This window comes from Nicotiana sylvestris, chromosome 7 (assembly GCF_000393655.2).
Source record: "Nicotiana sylvestris chromosome 7, ASM39365v2, whole genome shotgun sequence".
NCBI classification, from domain to species: Eukaryota; Viridiplantae; Streptophyta; class Magnoliopsida; order Solanales; family Solanaceae; genus Nicotiana; species Nicotiana sylvestris.
The window spans coordinates 95,487,094-95,504,814 of record NC_091063.1 but is presented as its reverse complement, the minus strand read 5'-3'; the positions used below and the strand labels follow the sequence as shown (position 1 = coordinate 95,504,814).

General features: G+C 38.7%; 1 protein-coding gene across 2 annotated transcripts; it reads left to right on the top strand.

Annotated features, from left to right (window-relative positions):
• The first annotated feature begins 12,940 nt into the window (after positions 1–12,940).
• Positions 12,941–17,490, top strand: LOC104236252 (probable sodium/metabolite cotransporter BASS1, chloroplastic). 2 transcript variants are annotated; one of them, XM_009790141.2, is made up of 7 exons: positions 12,941–13,473; positions 14,613–14,753; positions 15,779–15,934; positions 16,049–16,170; positions 16,279–16,440; positions 16,536–16,596; positions 17,160–17,490. In XM_009790141.2, exons 1-7 carry the CDS (start codon positions 13,075–13,077, stop codon positions 17,346–17,348), a joined length of 1,230 nt encoding a protein of 409 aa, XP_009788443.1. In that variant the 5' UTR covers positions 12,941–13,074; the 3' UTR covers positions 17,349–17,490. The 2 variants fall into 2 exon arrangements, with proteins under 2 accessions (XP_009788443.1, XP_009788444.1); XM_009790142.2 differs by lacking the exon at positions 14,613–14,753.
• The last annotated feature ends 231 nt before the right edge of the window (positions 17,491–17,721 follow it).

Sequence of the window (17,721 nt, the reverse complement as noted above, 5' to 3'; positions counted from 1 at the left end):
GAGATTAGAGTCCTTTCTGCTGTGGAACAGAATGTTATGTTCGCCGGTAAGATTCTTCATTTGTCTGACTTGGCATCTTTTGAAGACTGATCGGAAGGTCTTTCTTTGGACCGTAATGTGGGTTTTTGGATTAGGCTAGAAAGAAAGGGTATTAAAGGCTCAAAAATGCATTCATTTTGGGTTATTAATTACAACCTTCGGAATTAGATTTATTTACATCAAACGCAACATCTGCCCCAGTTTCTTGCTTGGGGATATTTTAATTGTTTTTTTTTCATTTTTCAAAACTATGACTGAGCCGTGAAGCGCCTACGTATCCTCTTTGAGGAATCAGCTCAAACGTAGTTCCCAATTCCTCTTTTCTATTTGACTTTCTTCTTCTTCTTCTTTTTTTTTTTTGTTATCACTTTTCTTTTCTTTCTTCTTTTCCTTTCTCATTTCTCCTTTCTTTTTGTCATTTTTTTTTCTCTTTCTCTCTTTTTCTTTTATTCTTCTTTTTCCATTTTGTTGTTTTCTTTTCTTTCTTTTCTCTTACCTGCCATGCTTGCGTATTTTATTCGTTGCTACTAATTCCGAACGAGGGGTATGAAAGAAAATAAATAAGGCGCAAAGGGCTAACGAAGGATAAAGTGTTTGGGTAGCAGAACAAAATGCCTTCGTCATTCCAGTCTTCAAAATATGCCAAATGCAAACAACACGATTTAAATTTGTAGTCTCTTCTGATGGTGCTGGACTTGACAATTAGATTCAACATCTGTTTGTTCATTTGTCACTTCTAAAGCACCGTTGGGCGACACTCTCATTCTCATTATTATGAACGACCCTCATGCCAATTTAGGCGAATCTTTCTTTAACGGTTTTCTTTGTGTTTAACTCGCCCCAGTTCCACATGACTCGGGCTCTGAATAATCTCAAACCGTCCTTATTTTCTTTAAATGGTCTGATCGCCTTTCTGGGGTTTTATGATTAACTTTAAAGACTAGGCCCAAACTGTGTGCGCATGTCATGTCACTAGAATCGGTGCTGAATAAGAATGACATAATGACTAAACAGAAAGATGACTGGGAATAATCAAAGACTGAATTTTTTGCATTGGACTGAACAAATGGTTTTAAAAAACAAAGCAAACCGGAATAAAATCCTAAACAACTTGGACAAAACTTAAACAAACCGCTATGACAAAACGGAAAGATACGCGGAAAGACATTGACACAAAACAAATCCGAATTACAATCCTAATAATCCGAACAACGGAAATGACAACAAAATAGACCATCAAAGATCCTCTCCGGTTGACCCAAAATGGAGTGTCTTTCCAACTATCCAAGCACGGCATCTCCGGCTGACCCAAAATGGAGTATCTTCCAACTGCAAAGCATGACATTTTAGCCATTGAGCTCTATATCAACATTGCCAAGACCATCCCCAACTTCAGTATTATCAACATCAATCAACAAGTTCTCAAGATGATTCGCCTGCTCCCTGTCACTGTCGTCGATCACAATTGCCCCTTCCTGAATCATTCTTTCGATTTCCTTTTTCAAAGAACGACAATCTTCAATGCTATGTCCTTGGACATTAGAGTGGTACATGCATCGTACAGCAGGATTGAACCCTTTTGCATATGGATCTGGAGTATAGCCAAGGAGCGGCTCAATCAGTCCTGAAAGCTTTAGCTTTTCAAACAAACTCGCGTAGGACTCCCCAATTGGCGTGAAATTGTTTCCTTGCCTTTGTTTTCCCCCATGCCCCTGTTTTCTAGGGTCGTTGGGTGCTTGAAAACGTTGTGAAGGCAAGAATGCATTACGTGGTGCTGGATCTCGCCAGCGGGGGTGACCTGATGGTTGACCCTGCGACCGGACCTTGTTCGGAGGATAATATTGAGGCGGATTATATGGAGCTCGGGGGCAGGCTTGGGCATGATGGTCTGAAAAGAGTGGCTCTGATGGTGGATAGTAGGGTTGTGGAAGGTTGTATGGAGTGTGGGGCCTGGGCTGGTAGTGAGGGGAAGGACCTCTGAATTTGGACCCAGTACCTGCTTCGACTGATGCGACCTCGAGCACACCTCCCGCGCCGCTCTGAATAGCTTGGGTCGTTGCCTTGAGCGCTGAGTAATTTAGGATTTTGTCAGACCTTAGGCCCTCCTCTATCATGACCCCTATCTTTACCACTTCATTGAAGGATTTCCCAACCGTTGTCACCAAGTGACCAAAGTAAGTTGGATCAAGTGTTTGCAAGAAGTAGTCCACCATTTCTCCCTCTTTCATGGGAGGATCAACTCTGGCCGCTTGTTCTCTCCAGCGGAAACCAAACTCACGAAAACTTTCCCCGGGCTTCTTTTCAGTCCTCAGCAATGTGAGACGGTCAGGGACTATCTCGAGATTGTACTGGAAATGACCTGCGAAAACCTGCGCCAGATCATCCCAAGTATACCACCTACTGGAATCCTGCCTGGTATACCATTCTAGCGCAGATCCGCTCAGACTCTGGCCGAAATAAGCTATTAGCAGCTCATCCTTGTCGCCTGCCCCTCTCATTTTGCTACAGAATCCCCGCAAATGTGCCATGGGATCACAGTGCCCTTCATATAAATCAAACTTAGGCATCTTGAACCCAGCCGGGAGTTGGACGTCTGGGAAAGGGCATAGATCTTTGTATGCTACGCTGACCTGGTTGCCCAAACCGTGCAGGTTCCTGAAGGACTGCTCCAGGCTTTTGAACTTTCTCAACACCTCATCCTGTTCAGGGGCTTTAACCGGCTTTTCGATCTCTGCCGGTACCTCCAAGTGTGGATTGTAAGCATGTGGTTCGGGGGCATGGAATGTAGGCTCAGGGGGATAGTATTGCGTATCGTGAGCCTGAAACAATGGCTCACTGGTCGTTCTGTGCAAAGGGGTTGATGTGGGTCCCACAAAAGTGGGGATATCGGGTGTGGGGAGAGGTTGATGGGGTGGTGGAGCCTGGGAATCATGAGGGCTTCTTTCTTGATGGTAATGGGGATTTGGGAGGCTTGTTGAAGGGCCGGAGTGAGGGTATTCCGGCATGTGCCCCAATGGCTCAGGGCTCTTTTGTGCTTTGGCTAGAGCTAGCTGCATTGCATTCATCTCTAGTCCCATCCTTTCTATCTTTCCCATCGCTTCCTTTAACAACTGGCTCATCGGCCTTTCTTCCTCGGTACTATTCTCTGAAGTAGTCATGCTTGTTGTTATCGGTCCTTTGGATCTAGTTTGGTAAGGGTGTGTTGCCAGAATTCTTTAACAACTAACTGTTTGAGATTCGGAAAACAACAAACTTGTTAGCGTTTAAAGTTTAAAAGATTTGATAACAACACATTGAGGATGCAATGCCCCTAGGCAGTTAACGGTTCCTAACATGCTTTGCTTCAAAAAACATGCGTCATCCCGACTTGCTTATTCGCCCCTTTGAAGTACTTTGGGAACCCCTGTATTTTATTATATTTTGTATTTTCTTTTTCTTTAGATTTTTCAAATATTTTTTTTTCTTTTTCGATTTTTTTCTTTTTTTTCCTTTTCATTTCTCTTTTTTTCTTTCGCTTTTTCCTTCTTTTTTCATTCTCTTTTTCATTCTTTTTTTTCATTTTTTTTTCATTTTTTTTTTCATTTCTTTTTCCCATTTCTTTTTTTTCATTTCTTTTTTTGTTGTGGTCGAATCTTATGGAGATTGCCTACGTATCATGACCCCGCATGAATCAGACCTTGCGTAGTTCGGACCAATAAAAGATAAACAATAATGAACATTTTTTCAATTTTCATATTGAAACAAACTGGGTTTCAAAGGTTTATATCACCTGCAAACTTGAAAATCAAACAACTCGCCTATTTTAATCAAAAGGTTTACAAACTTCACAAACAAAAGGCTAGCTCCCTTTCTCTGTTCGACAAATGCACAACCAAACGGTTATTTTTGCAAATGTGGCCCCTTCCAAATTTCACATAAATTTGAGGCCGGGGAGGATTATTTTATGACACTTTTACAAACTTGTCCGTTCTTTTACGAAAATAACCCTTCGACAACTGAAAGATACTCTAAGGCTATTTCGGCAAGAACGGTTTAAGACGCGGCCGAAACTGGCTCGGCTTATTTTATTTTTTCATATATTTTTTGACTAAACATCCAAACGGCATTCACCCGACCGTTGACTCTTTTTTTTTCAAATTATGATAAAAACTTGGTGTTGCAAAACACGGCCCTTCAGCGTCTCGGGGACGAAGCTTTCTTAAGGCTGTGTGGGTCCATATCTCAAAATGACCCAAAGGTTCCTGTTTATGCCAAGTCAGCCTTCCGGCGTCCCTTTCGGGAACATTCGGCTATTTATGACAAAACAGCATCACCTGACTTATTTATAACTCTTTTTTCATTGTTTTTCAAATTAGAAAAGTCAATATTGCAAACACGGCCTTTCAACGTCTCGGGGACGAAGATTTTTAGGCTGTGGGGGTCAACTGGACCAAGTCTTAAAAATGACCCAAAAGTGGCTGTTTATGCAAAGTCAGCCTTCCGGCGTCCCTTTCGGGAACATTCGGCTATGTCTTGATAAAACAGCGTCACCCGACTTCTTTATGAAATTTGACATATATTTTTGCTATTTTTTGTAAAAGGGGAAGTTGGACATCACCCGACTTATTTATGAATAAAAAATTGACATGTTTTTTTTTATTATTATTTATTATTTGTTTTTTTTTGGTGGCTTTTTAGCAAAAGGGGGGTTGGACCCGATGAGGGTTGCCTACGTATCTCACACCCGGTGAGAATCAAACCCGCGTAGTTCGGTCGAATAAACTATTTTTGAGAAGACCCTTTTCCATTTCTATTTTTTTTATTATTATTCTTTTTTCACAACAATCAAATAGACTATTATTTTTCATTCATAACAAACAAACAACTTAACGAAAAAACATAAAACATTCCTTCTTTTTTGAGAAGGTGGGGTTGGACCCGATGAGGGTTGCCTACGTATCTCACATCCGGTGAGAATCAAACCCGCGTAGTTCGGTCAGATCATGAATAAGTAAATGAACTAACACATTTTTTTTAATTGGAATTTGTGAAAGAACTGCTTCAAAATAAGAAAGGAAGTATTTTTTTGATTGATTTTCTTTTTGAAAGAAAGACTTGTAAGAATTCCTTTTCTTTTGATTTGAACTTTGAGAATTGCAAAAGTAAAAAGGAAGATATTTTTTGTTTGAATTTTCATTTGTTTTCTCTTATTCTAAAGAAGAAAGAAAATATTTTTTGGAATTTTACCTTTGATAAAAGAAATGCTTTCTAAAAAAAATATTTTTTGAAATATTTTCGGATTTTTTTTATTTTATTATATATATATATATATATATATATATATATATATATATATATATATATATATATATATATATATATTTTAACAATTAAAAAGACTTTCTAAAGAAGTCAATAATGGAAAATATTTTTGGATTTTTTGTTTTGAAAATTGGGAGTCTAAAAACTTTTCTAGACTTTTTGGCAAGACAAATATTTTTGCAATAAATAAAGATATATATATTTTTTTGGAAATAAAGAAAAACTTTTTGGATTTATATATATATATATTTGCAACAAATAATAAAACCACTTTCAACGCCCAACTCATTTTATTTTATTATTTTTATTTTTATTATGGCATTTTCATAAACAAATAAATAAATAAAAACCCATTTTAAAACAAGACTTTTTTATTTTTTATTTTTATGGCAAGACAAACTATTTTTAATTTGTTTTTTTTCGAAAAACAAGACAACTACTCTTTTTTTCTATTTTTCCTTGTTTTTAATAAAACAAACTAATAAGATACTTTTTCATTTTCAAAATTTCGGCAGAGTTTCGACTCTACTCGTACTTCTATGCTGTTATTTTCTCCTTTTTTCACGATTTTCTTATATGTGGAAAATGATGACAACATACAAAATCTTTTTTTTTTTTTGAATTTTCATGCTTTGTTTTTTTATTGGTATTTTTATTTTTTATATTTATTATTTCTTTCAAAAATGTGGCATGGGAGACATAACGATTTCCAAGACTTCTTGGATTCCGCAAATGCTCCCTATGCGCTTTTCCCAACATATGAAGCGTGGGGGACATATGGGAATTCCAAGACTTCTTGGATTCCACAAATGTTCCCCATGCTTCGATTAAAATAACATCATGCTGGAAATGACCAAATGACACATACGCCCTTGACTAAATATAACATGTAGCACATAGGATGCCGAAAGATTGTCTATTATTTTCAGGTTGCTTGTCCTAGACGGACCCAACCCCTATGTTGAGTCCCCTAAGTCAAATGCACATGATGCAAATAAACGTTCCTACTAGGGATCCGGCATGTGGCTTTGTTATACTAGGTTCAAAAACCTGGGTCGGTGTTCTAGACAGTGTACCCGAGCGGACAACTCGAGCTGAGGAAGGAGCTCCTTTCCGGGAACCAAAAGGCCAGCCGGCTTAGAAACTTTCCGAGCCTCTTTTATTTAGGGTATGACACTAACAGAATAGGGAGTCTCAACCAGTAAGCACATCCCCGGAGGTAAGAAGAGAAAGGTTTCGGCACAGTTTATATACAGTTCAAATAATATCAAAGCGGTAAAAGCAGCATTTAGCACATTAGGCTCAAAACATGTAATAATCAGATAATAAATAAAGCCAAATAATAACAATTATTCTAAGCTCGAATTCTTAACCCTGAACCAGTGGTTCTGGGTTGAAATCCCCAGCAGAGTCGCCAGAGCTGTCACACCTCCTTTTTCCGCGCCCGAGGGGCGCGAGGGGTTTTTCCAATTAAAGGACAATCGAAATGGGATTGGTTTATTAATTTCAGAGTCGCCACTTGGGAGATTTAGGGTGTCCCAAGTCACCAATTTTAATCCCGAATCGAGGAAAAGAATGACTCCATATTACAGTCTGCGCACCAGAAATCCGGATAAGGAATTCTGTTAACCCGGGAGAAGGTGTTAGGCATTCCCGAGTTCCGTGGTTCTAGCACGGTCGCTCAACTGTCATATTCGGCTTATTTATCTAATTTTAAATACAATATGAACTTATGTGCAAATTTATCTTTTAACCGCTTTACTATTATTTTTTTAGGAATGTGAACATCGCTTAAAATATATCTTTGGACTGTGTCACATGAAATGCACCCACAACCCGAAACATATTTTATTTGATGTTTTAGGATTTGGATTTGGGTCGCATGAAATGCACACCCAAGTTTAAGAAAGTAAATTATTAAACACGCGCCTAAAGAGACTATCGCGTTATTATTTTGCGGAGGCCGTGAAGTTCGCTAAACGACCCTCCTGAATTCTAAGTAATTTTAAACAAAGTATTTACTGAGGGCCCCGCAATTTGTGTTTTTATTCGGCGAGGCTCGTCTCATCCTTATTTTTTTTAAAGGAATTTGCAACGTCATGGAAATGCATCTCATACCACGTCACAGTCAATGTACCCGTGATTAGAGACACATTTCGATTTCGTTGAGATTTGGATTTGGGTCACATAAATGTGCACCCGAGTTTAGGGAGATAACATTATTAAAGGCGCGCCTAAAGCAACTAGCGCATTATTATTTTTGGGGCAGGGCCGTGAAATTTACTAAACGGCCCGTCCCGGAATCTAAGTATTTAATACATATATTTTGCGAGGGCTCCGCAATTCGTACATTTTTATTTAGCGAAGCTCGCCTCTTTTTTATTATTATTTTTTATATTATTTATTTTTTATTTTTTTTATATTTTTAAAGGGATGCCATTTTTACGCCTTTAACCATACTAAATCTTACAGCCTCTTTACAAATACAATCTCATAACTTGTCAAGATTTAACAAAGGAAGTTAAGCGAATGAGTGTTTCGGGCGTAGCAACAACATGTACTAATACTAATTTTGTCCAAATAAACTAAGACAATAATAACATAACACATTGAACGAAAATGCATACGGTGAAACATAAGCAGAAAATTATCATATCAATTGATATATTGCAACTTCAAACATTGAACGTAAAATTTCTTTAATCCAATACATCGAGGTTTACTAACCTTTGAACCTCAACAAACTCAGAACGACAAACACGATTCCGACGGAACTCGAGCCGGACCTCTCTAAACGAAGAACAACGATGGAACCTCGGACAGCAACTCGGCGTACCGGACCTCGACGAGCCAAAGTCGACCACGACGGAAAAAGAAAACTCGGACCAAGTCTGTCAACGACCTGAGATTGTTGGTTGCTGCTGTGTATTTTTTGACGCAGCAACTAGTTCGACAAAAGGCAACAAAGGGGTCGTTTGGATGTGAGGAAGGAGGAGGCTATGGAGGGTCATTTGGCTGGTGGTTTGTTGACGGTGGTATTTGACGACGGGCTGGGCAGTAGGGTCGACGGAACTGGAGGTTGACGATGGTGGTTATGGCGTCGCTTGGTGGTGGCGATGCAGTAGAGTCGACTGGTTTGGGTAGTGGTCGACGGAGGGCTGGAGGTTGACGATGGTGGTTATGGCGTCGTTTGGTGGTGGCGATGCAATAGAGTCGACTGGTTTGGGTAGTGGTCGACGGAGGGCTGGAGGTTGACGATGGTGGTTATGGCGTCGTTTGGTGGTGGCGATGCAGTGATGGAGCTGGAGCTCGCGGGCTGGGGGAAGGTGACGGGGTGGTGTTCGGACAGTGGAGGTGACGACGCTGCTGCTACTCGTCGGACTGGGTAGTGACGATGGTGGAGCTGGGAAGAGGAGGGTCCGTGTGGTGGTGGTGTTTGGAGCGTTTGGACGTGGGGAAGGTGAAGGGGGGGGTCCGGTAGGGTTTTCTCTTCTTCTTCTTTGTGAAGAAGAAGATGAACAGTGCAAAAAGAATTTTTCCGTTTTTTTTTCTTTTTCTGACCCAAAATCCAAAAGTCCCCTCTTTCAAAGTTTTGTCCGTGTATTTGTATAGTCTCTGCCCAGAAAAATGAGCCCCACGCGTGGTGGGGTTCGAGGCATATGTCCCCCACGCGTGGTGGGGTTCCCCACGTGTCCTGGACACGGTTTATTATGGGCTAGGTCCGAAAATTAGGCCTAAAACCGGGTAGTTTAAACCCGAATATTATTCTTTTGCCAGGACCCGAGAAATAGGAACACGTTGCTTAACTAGTCCTATGTAAGCAAAATAACTACCAAAAATAAGACTAGTATTTAAACAAAACTATATCTTTTTAAATATTTTTCAAGGTTTAAAATAGCTACAAAATATTAATAAAACTATTTGTAATTTTCGTTTTTAAGATAAAATATGAAGTAATTTTTTTGTATTTTTCAAAGTTAAAATGACTATAGAATATTAATAAAACTTATATTTTTTGTAATTTTCGAATTTATATAAAGTACCAAAATAAAGTACAATTTTTTTTGTATTTTTCAAGTTTATGAGAAATACATAAACTAAAATTATATATATATTTTTTGTGATTTTTCTTTTGAGCAACGAAATAAAGTAAAATAGTTAAAATGACTATATTGGACCCAATTTCACATATTCACGCAAAAAATGTGAAAATTCTCGGGGAGGGTCAAAAATCACGTGCTTACAGCTGCCCCTCTTTGACTGGAAACACGAAGAGTTTTCCGACAAAGAACGACTAAACGTGTTTTTGACCCGACCATTACTTGGACGGACTACACTTAAATGATAGGATGCCCTCGGGCACATAACTCAGAGTTCGTTTTTCTCTAGTAATCGACACCTTGGTGCGTTTGAATATAGGCCCTTGTGGAACATCGACACCGCCAACGATCATATGAATTACATGTTGTGGTTCTTCCTGCTCATTTTTTTCTGTTTGTATCTCTTTCCTTGAAGTGGTTCTTAGCTAGATCACTGAGAAACTCTCAAAGATGACCCTCATTGACCAATTGAGCCACCTCCTCCCTTAGCTGCCTGCAGTCTTCGGTCTTATGTCCATGAGTGCCATGATATTTACATATCAAGTTTGGATTCCTTTGAAAAGGATAAGTTTGTATAGGCCTGGGCCACCTGGTGTCTTTGATTCTTCTAATAGTTGACACGATTCCCGATGCATCTACATTGAAATTATACTCCGACAATCGAGGTGCTTCCGTGGGATCAGTGTGTCTATCAAAAACGTTCTTACTCATAAATCCTCGAGAGCTTTGACCTCGATCATTTCTTCGATCGTTCCGAGGAGCGTTATGCCCCGAACCGTTGTTTCTCCAACTGACATATGGCTGATAATGTTCCTTGTTTGATCTTGGTTCCCTGTCCATATCCCTCGAGGCCTTAACTGCTAATCTATTAAGATAAAATTAACCCGAAGGGGCTCCCAACTGGTCGTCATCGACCCTGATCTTCGATTGGTGACGATTATGTACGTCTGACCAAGTCATAGCTGGGTACTCAATCAGATTTTGCTTCAACTGTCGTGACGCGATCGAAATCCGCTCGTTCAACCCCTGCATAAAAGCTTGTACCGCCCAATCATCCGAGACCGGTGGTAATTCCATTCGCTCTATTTGAAATCGGCACACAAACTCCCTTAGCATCTCATCATTCCTCTGTTTTATCTTAAAAACGTCCGATTTTCTTGTCGCAACCTTTATTGGCCCGGCATATGCTTTCACGAAGGCATCTGCTAGCATAGCAAACGAATCGATAAAGTTCGGTGACAAGTTGTGATACCAAATTATGGCTCCCTTTGACAAAGTTTCCCCAAATTTTTTCAACAATATTGACTCAATTTCATTATCATTTAAGTCGTTTCCTTTAATCCCGGAAGTGTATGAGGTAATATGTTCATTAGGATCGGTTGTCCCGTAGTATTTGGGTATATAGGGCATACAAAATATTTTAGGGATGGGCTTCAGAGCCGCACTTGGGGGAATGGTTTTTGTATGAATTTCTTGGCATCCAAACCTTTCAAGACTAGGGGTGCCCCCGGTATTTGATCAACATGGGAATTATAAGTCTCCACTTTTTTGTCATTATCCTTAATCTTTTTCTCCCCTGATTCGATTCTCTTGGTGAGTTCCTCGAGCATCTTCATAATCGTGGGATCAGTCCCCGAGCCATTTTCGTTTGATCTTTCTGGCACAGGTTCATTTCGGTGAGTGACTTTTGGTTCGACCGCACTCGGAGTTTTATGCTGACTTTGAAGCTGAGCGATAGCAATCTGTTGAGCTTGTAACATCTCGAATATTACTTGGAGGCTGACTCTCCCGTCTCCTATATCCTGTGTTCCTTGGCCACCAGATTTGACTTCCCTGTGTACACTTCCCCCAGGATTTGCGCCTAAATCCGCATTTAAAGCAATGTGTGAAGTAACATCGACTGGTTCCACATTTGGCACTTCCCCAGGTTAATTGGTGGTACACCGGCTCCCGTACTGGCTACATTGTCATTTTCCCCATGAAATTCAAGACCATCATCGCCGTGTACATGTGTATTTTGTGAGTTTGACATATTTTATCCTGAGAACAAAAAATTCTTGACAAGAACAAGTGTGAAAATAACGTGTGTTATCAGAATCAGTACTGAAATAACCACTATTATCTTTAGCCCCACGGTGGGCGCCAAACTGTTTACCTCGAAAATACGAGTAACTATTAAACTTGTTTATGATTTTAAAGATATATGATTTAGTCTAATACTAATTAATAACCAAGAAACCTAACGTATAAATGAAAGAAATAAGTGAAATCAAACCAGTATGCAAGACAGTCTCGACCTCAAGCTAAGGTGGCCTCGAGGTAGGTCAAGAACAATAAAGTTAAATGACAATTCTGATGACCAATGAGCAAGAAAGTAAGAGAGTATATTCTATTGCCAATGATTGATTATAGATACAAATGATTGGGGTCCCCTTTATATAATAAGGAAACCCTAAATAAAGTACATTTCTATTTACAGTAAAGAATCTTATTGGGACAGTTGTCTAACCTCGGATTAATACTACCTCGTACAAATCTATTCCGGGATTTACACCATGATTTTGGAGCCATGGCGGGAATCTTGCTCATTTTGTTATAAACCCATAACAGCACCTTCTCGGGGTTGGGTATACTCGGTTTCGATACTCATCACGTACTTCGATCCTCGGGCCTTGTACTCTATCATCGGGAACGAGCTTGATCCATCGAGCTGTGAAATCGGACATACCTGATTTCGACCGTATACAGGTTCAAGTGCAACTAATAAACTTCAATTTTGTTCATACTTAACTTTTATTTAAGAAATAAAAGAAATTCTATTACATTGGGAAGAGGAGGAGAGACAGTAAAAATTAAGTCAATATTATTGTGCGAGAGATCCACGCAATTACACCCTAATTCTCGGTAGTTATTCATACTTAATTACTTCCTCTGTTTTAGTTTATGTGAACCTATTTTTTTTTTGGTCTGTTTCAAAAAGAATGACTCGTTTCTAAATTAGGAAACAATTTAGCTTAAACTTCCAATTCTACCCTTAATGGGAAGCTTTTATAACCACATAAATATTTTGGACCCCTTTTTGACTTGTTTAGGACCACAAATTCTAAAAGTCTTCATTTTTTCTTAAACTTCGTGCACAGTCAAACATGTCCACATAAATTGGAACGGAGAGAGTAGATTTTAGAATTATCACGAGAGGGTTTAACGATTTAGATGCCATAAATCATAGGCAATCATGCAGAATTTATCATGCTAAGGAAAGAAAAAAGGAAAAGAAAATGCCTAACTAATTTACATATTTACCCTTCGACAGGCCACTATAGAATGATGAGAATTTGGAAAGCCCTTTGGTGCCACGAGGTCTGTATTCACGGCCATAGTTAGCCGACTGGATTTCCGCCACAATACACCTGTTATGTCAAAGTCGTTTATGGGACCCACCTGATTCATTAAGCTACTTGATATTAGTAATCCCCATGAATTCCCCATCATTACTTTTTTCTGTCTAAATCCACTACCAAAAACTCCAACAATCTCCAAAACAAAAATCCACATATCACCATGGTCATGCACAGAAAAGTCTTCATGTGAAGCCTTACAAAAAGTCTTGGATTTTTGCTCCTTGAATTCAAGAATGACGTTATCACTTTGCTTCTTTCCACCATTTTCATACAAAAAAGACAGGCCAAGGATACCCTTCAAGAACTACATCATTTCAACAAGGCCAAAAATGTCAAGGCAGAGGGTGTTGACTGTCAATTGTGTTGAAGAAAATTCTCATAATAATCTTCCTGCGGCAGTGGTTCAAGTAAAATCTAGATGGGAAGAATGGCTGTCAACTGCAGCTAGCCTTTACCCTGTTTATGTAACTGTTGGTGGAATTGTTGCCTGCTTGAGGCCATCTACTTTTTCATGGTGTGTAAATGCAGGTCCTACTTCTTATAGCTTAGCTCTTGGGTTTATAATGCTGTCTATGGGTCTCACTTTGGAGCTCAAAGACTTATTCAACTTGTTCTTGCAAAGGCCTCTTTCTGTGAGTCTACTTCTCCTTCATTTTCTTTTGCCATCCTTTAAGATTCCCTAAAAACATTAAATTCCTTAAGATTGTTGGTAATTTGTGTTCGAAACCAGAATAAGGAAAAAGAAACGTTAGTTCAACAAACAAATCGTAAAATAATTCCGAACCCACAAGTTGCGTGTGTGTTCTTTAAGTCTTACGGAATTTAGGTATACGGATTAATTCCTCCCAGGATAAAACGGAAACTTCAGCAAACTCAACAAATGGAGCAAATCACACTTGACACTTAATTTTATTTGGAAAAATAATGCAACAATGTAGAAAAGGCAGGAGAAATTTTCAGATTTTCCATATCTAAAAAATGAGGCCAAGCCTCTAAATTTATAGACAATGGAAGGCTGATATGGAGAGGTGAAATACAAAAGGTGCATTTTTCATTTCCCATTCACACCCTTTAAAGAAAAACACAACAGCCTTTGCGTTAAGTTAGGTCCAAGGTACATTTGCTTTAGACCAATATCAGGTTTAACGCAAGTTTCTAATTGTTAGACTATATACAAGTATGCAAATCAATTGTAGGGTACTTAATGTTAGCGTGTTGATGAAATTTAGTGCATTTAAATGTAATATTGAATCAGAATTCTGTTTTCTTCACTACATGACTCCACAGATTATTCAGTTAACTTGTTCTAAAGAGTGATATCGGGTAACTAATGTCAAATAGCGATAATAGCAGCGCAGGAAATGAGTTCAATAGCTGTTACAAATGCAATCTTTTTCTTCTAGTGAGTTCGATTTTATTCAAATGTGGCTAAAGTGTGGTCCGGTGTATAACCAAAGCAGAAATATGAGCCATTGACTATGCTCCACCAACAAAAACAAAACAAAAAATAAAATTCGCATCATAAACCAGCAGCATACAGTGCCTTCTAAGGTTCACTGCTAGTTGCAAATATCGCTACCTTTTCCTCCTCTTTGAGTGATTCCCACTGCCTTTCCCTTTCATTTCGCCTGTCGCAATAAGACTCTCATTTCTCAGTGAAGGACTAATGAAAATAGAAGGGATATTGTCATTACTTAGTTTCTATGGTAAGTTTCCAAAGAGTGGTACAACTATAGCAGGCCGAATACATCTTTGATGTTCCATCTTTCAGATTCTTTTTGGTTGTGCTGCTCAATATACAATTATGCCAGCCTTCGGAGTGCTAGTTAGCAAATCTTTGGGTCTCCCTCCTTCAATTTCCGTTGGTCTAATATTGCTTGCTTGTTGCCCTGGAGGTACTGCGTCCAACGTGGTAAGAATGACACTTTCTTGTGTTTTTATCCTTATTAGGCTAGTATATTAGGTTTAATATCTTTTGGAAGTGTTTAAATTTTAATGGCATGAATTTCGGTGGGAAATGAACACATGTTTACAATTTTTTCGAATCTTAATCAACTCCTAATTGTGTAAAACTGCATCTATTGTCATGAATTGGCATTGAGTAGGAGAGTTAGATAGCTTTCTTCTAATTCTTTTCATGTGGTCTAGTAATGTTGTATCGGGTGATCTTGCATGAACCAGCAATGCTTCAAGTGATTCTGATAAATTAGGAGAAGTTGCCAGCGATCCTACACCTACATTTAGTTTAAGCTCTCAACAAATAAAAAATGAATTACCTATTTAACCTAGACTAGAATATATTTCCTTTGATAAGTTCTAGTTCCCTCGACTTTATGACCTTTAGGTTCGATTCTGTTTAGATCGGACTAAACTAGCCGAGTTACTCTAGAATCTACAGATAGATTTATGTATACTTACGTAGATGCAGCTTTGTGTTGGCGCCATCTCTTAAGCTGGAAAAAGCAAGTCATTTATGATTGGTTTCTCATTCTTTTCCCTTCCATTACATTATTTTTAACATCGGACGACTTTCTGCTGTGTAGCATCACAATGTGAAATATTGGATCTGTATCTCTAAAGTCAAATTTACTTCATTAACATGATCAGTCGTAAAAAATTGCTTAAGGACACAGACAACAGCAAAAATTTATTAGGTGTATGCATGTGCTTAGTTTTTCTTTTTAACTTGCTGCACCACTAGGTAGGGTACCTAGTAAATGGTTGAGTTATATAGTTTGATAGTTATAGTGAAATTACCGAAATTATTTGAGTTAGCTTGCCAATCTGCAGTCTTACCATAAATATTAGATCTCTCAACCTTGCCGTTTAGGAATTGAGAAAAATGACTATTAAGCTCTGGTTAATAGGAAATCCGTCTTACAGAAAACCATGGGCTTACCACATTTAATCATTTTTTCGTTTCTGATAGTATTACAGGTAACCTTAATTGCGCAAGGAGATGTACCACTATCAGTAGTGATGACATTATGTACGACACTTGGAGCAGTTGTTCTCACTCCCTTCTTGACAATGATTCTGGCTGGCACATATGTTCCTGTCGATGCTATTAAGCTTTCCATCAGCACTCTACAGGTTACTTCACTTTCACTTTATTGTTTTCCTACAATTCTTACATTTTGATTCATCAAATAATTTGTTTCTATTCTTCAGTTATTTATTTGGTTCCTTTTCATGGTACTCTTTTAGGTGGTGGTTGCTCCAATTCTCCTAGGTTCTTATCTGCAGAGCAAATTTCCAAGAGCCGTGAAAATGGTTACACCATTTGCTCCCCTTCTAGCAGTCTTAACTTCATCACTTCTTGCTTGCAGGTTTAGTTGTTTAAGCTTCGTCATTATCAAATTGATGTTTTTACTCTCAACCATCGTACATTTCATTTCTTTATGTCCTAAACCTTTTTTTTTCTTCTCTTATCTCAGTGTATTCTCAGAAAATGTTGTTCGTCTGAGATCTTCAATGGTTGGCATGTCAGTCTCTTCTGATTTATCTCTATTTCATCGGGCTCAAGCAATACTTGCGAGTGAATATGGGGCAATAGTGATCTCTGTACTTTTGCTTCATTCTGCTGGATTCCTCGTAGGGTAAGAACATACTCCTTTTTTTTACACTCAATTGTTTATTGTCCCTGATTTCAGCAACCCGTAGGAATTTGTCGAGTGATAAGGACCTTCTGCAGGTACCTGGCTGCAGCCTTTGGTGGTTTCGGTGAACCTCAGAGACGTGCTATATCCATTGAGGTACTTGATTATTCTCCTAATGGACTTAAAACTTCCTGTCCTTTGGCATTTTATTCTATGTATCATATATATACATTCGATAACCTTTGACTCTTTTTGGCAATGACTATGAGCTAACTAAAAATCAGCAGACACTGGACATTGTAGTCTATGTAGACATTAAATTAGCAATGGAGGTAGTTCTTTTTAATGTTTTGTCATCTAAAATACAGCACCTCTCATAGGGGCAAATATTATATTCAGAAAGGTAGAATATGGCTTTCAGTTTATGAGGGCATAAGCAATTTTTTTCATGACTTAGTCGCTGCTACAAAAGGTGAAAACCACTAGCTGCTGATGACATTTATATCTGCAGTTTTCGTCCTTTTGTTCCTGCTATAGCCTCCACTGTATGAAACCTAGAACCAATATGAACTGAAACCTGGAAAACAGCTTACGATTCCTTATTAAACATATTTCAAGAAAGATTTAGTTTTCATTTCCCTGCTCCTTAAATTGATTTTTCTATAGTGATCAACATATGCAGCAACAGTATTTCACTTCCTTTCTATATTCCCTTGCAGGTTGGCATGCAGAATTCCTCCTTGGGAGTGGTTCTAGCGACCGCGCATTTTGCATCCCCATTGGTTGCATTACCTCCTGCAATGTCAGCAGTTATTATGAACATAATGGGCAGTACATTAGGTTTCTTTTGGAGATATATTGACCCTTGTGATTCAAAGACTAGTGTGGAAGCCACTGATAAATCATAGTTGGATGATAAAATTCATGTTCAAACATGGGGTAACCAGTTTTTCCTGCTGCTACAGTTGTTGTGAACTTGGTAACTCCTCTCTGTTTATACTCTGGCCCAAATGAGTTCAATACAAATTCGTGTTGGATTTAGCTCATCTACCCTGACAATCTCAGAGAATTTTCAACACTATCAGTATAATTTAGTTTGTTGTTCCAAGTGGCGGTCTTTCGGAAACTGACTCTCTATCCTCCAGGGTAGGGGTAAGGTCTGTGTACACATTACCCTCCCCAAATCCCATTTGTGGGATCCCACTCGGTTGTTATTGTTGTTGTTGTTCCAAGTGGCCTGCCAAATTTTTCCAGGTTACTAATTTCACTTAGAACATTCAC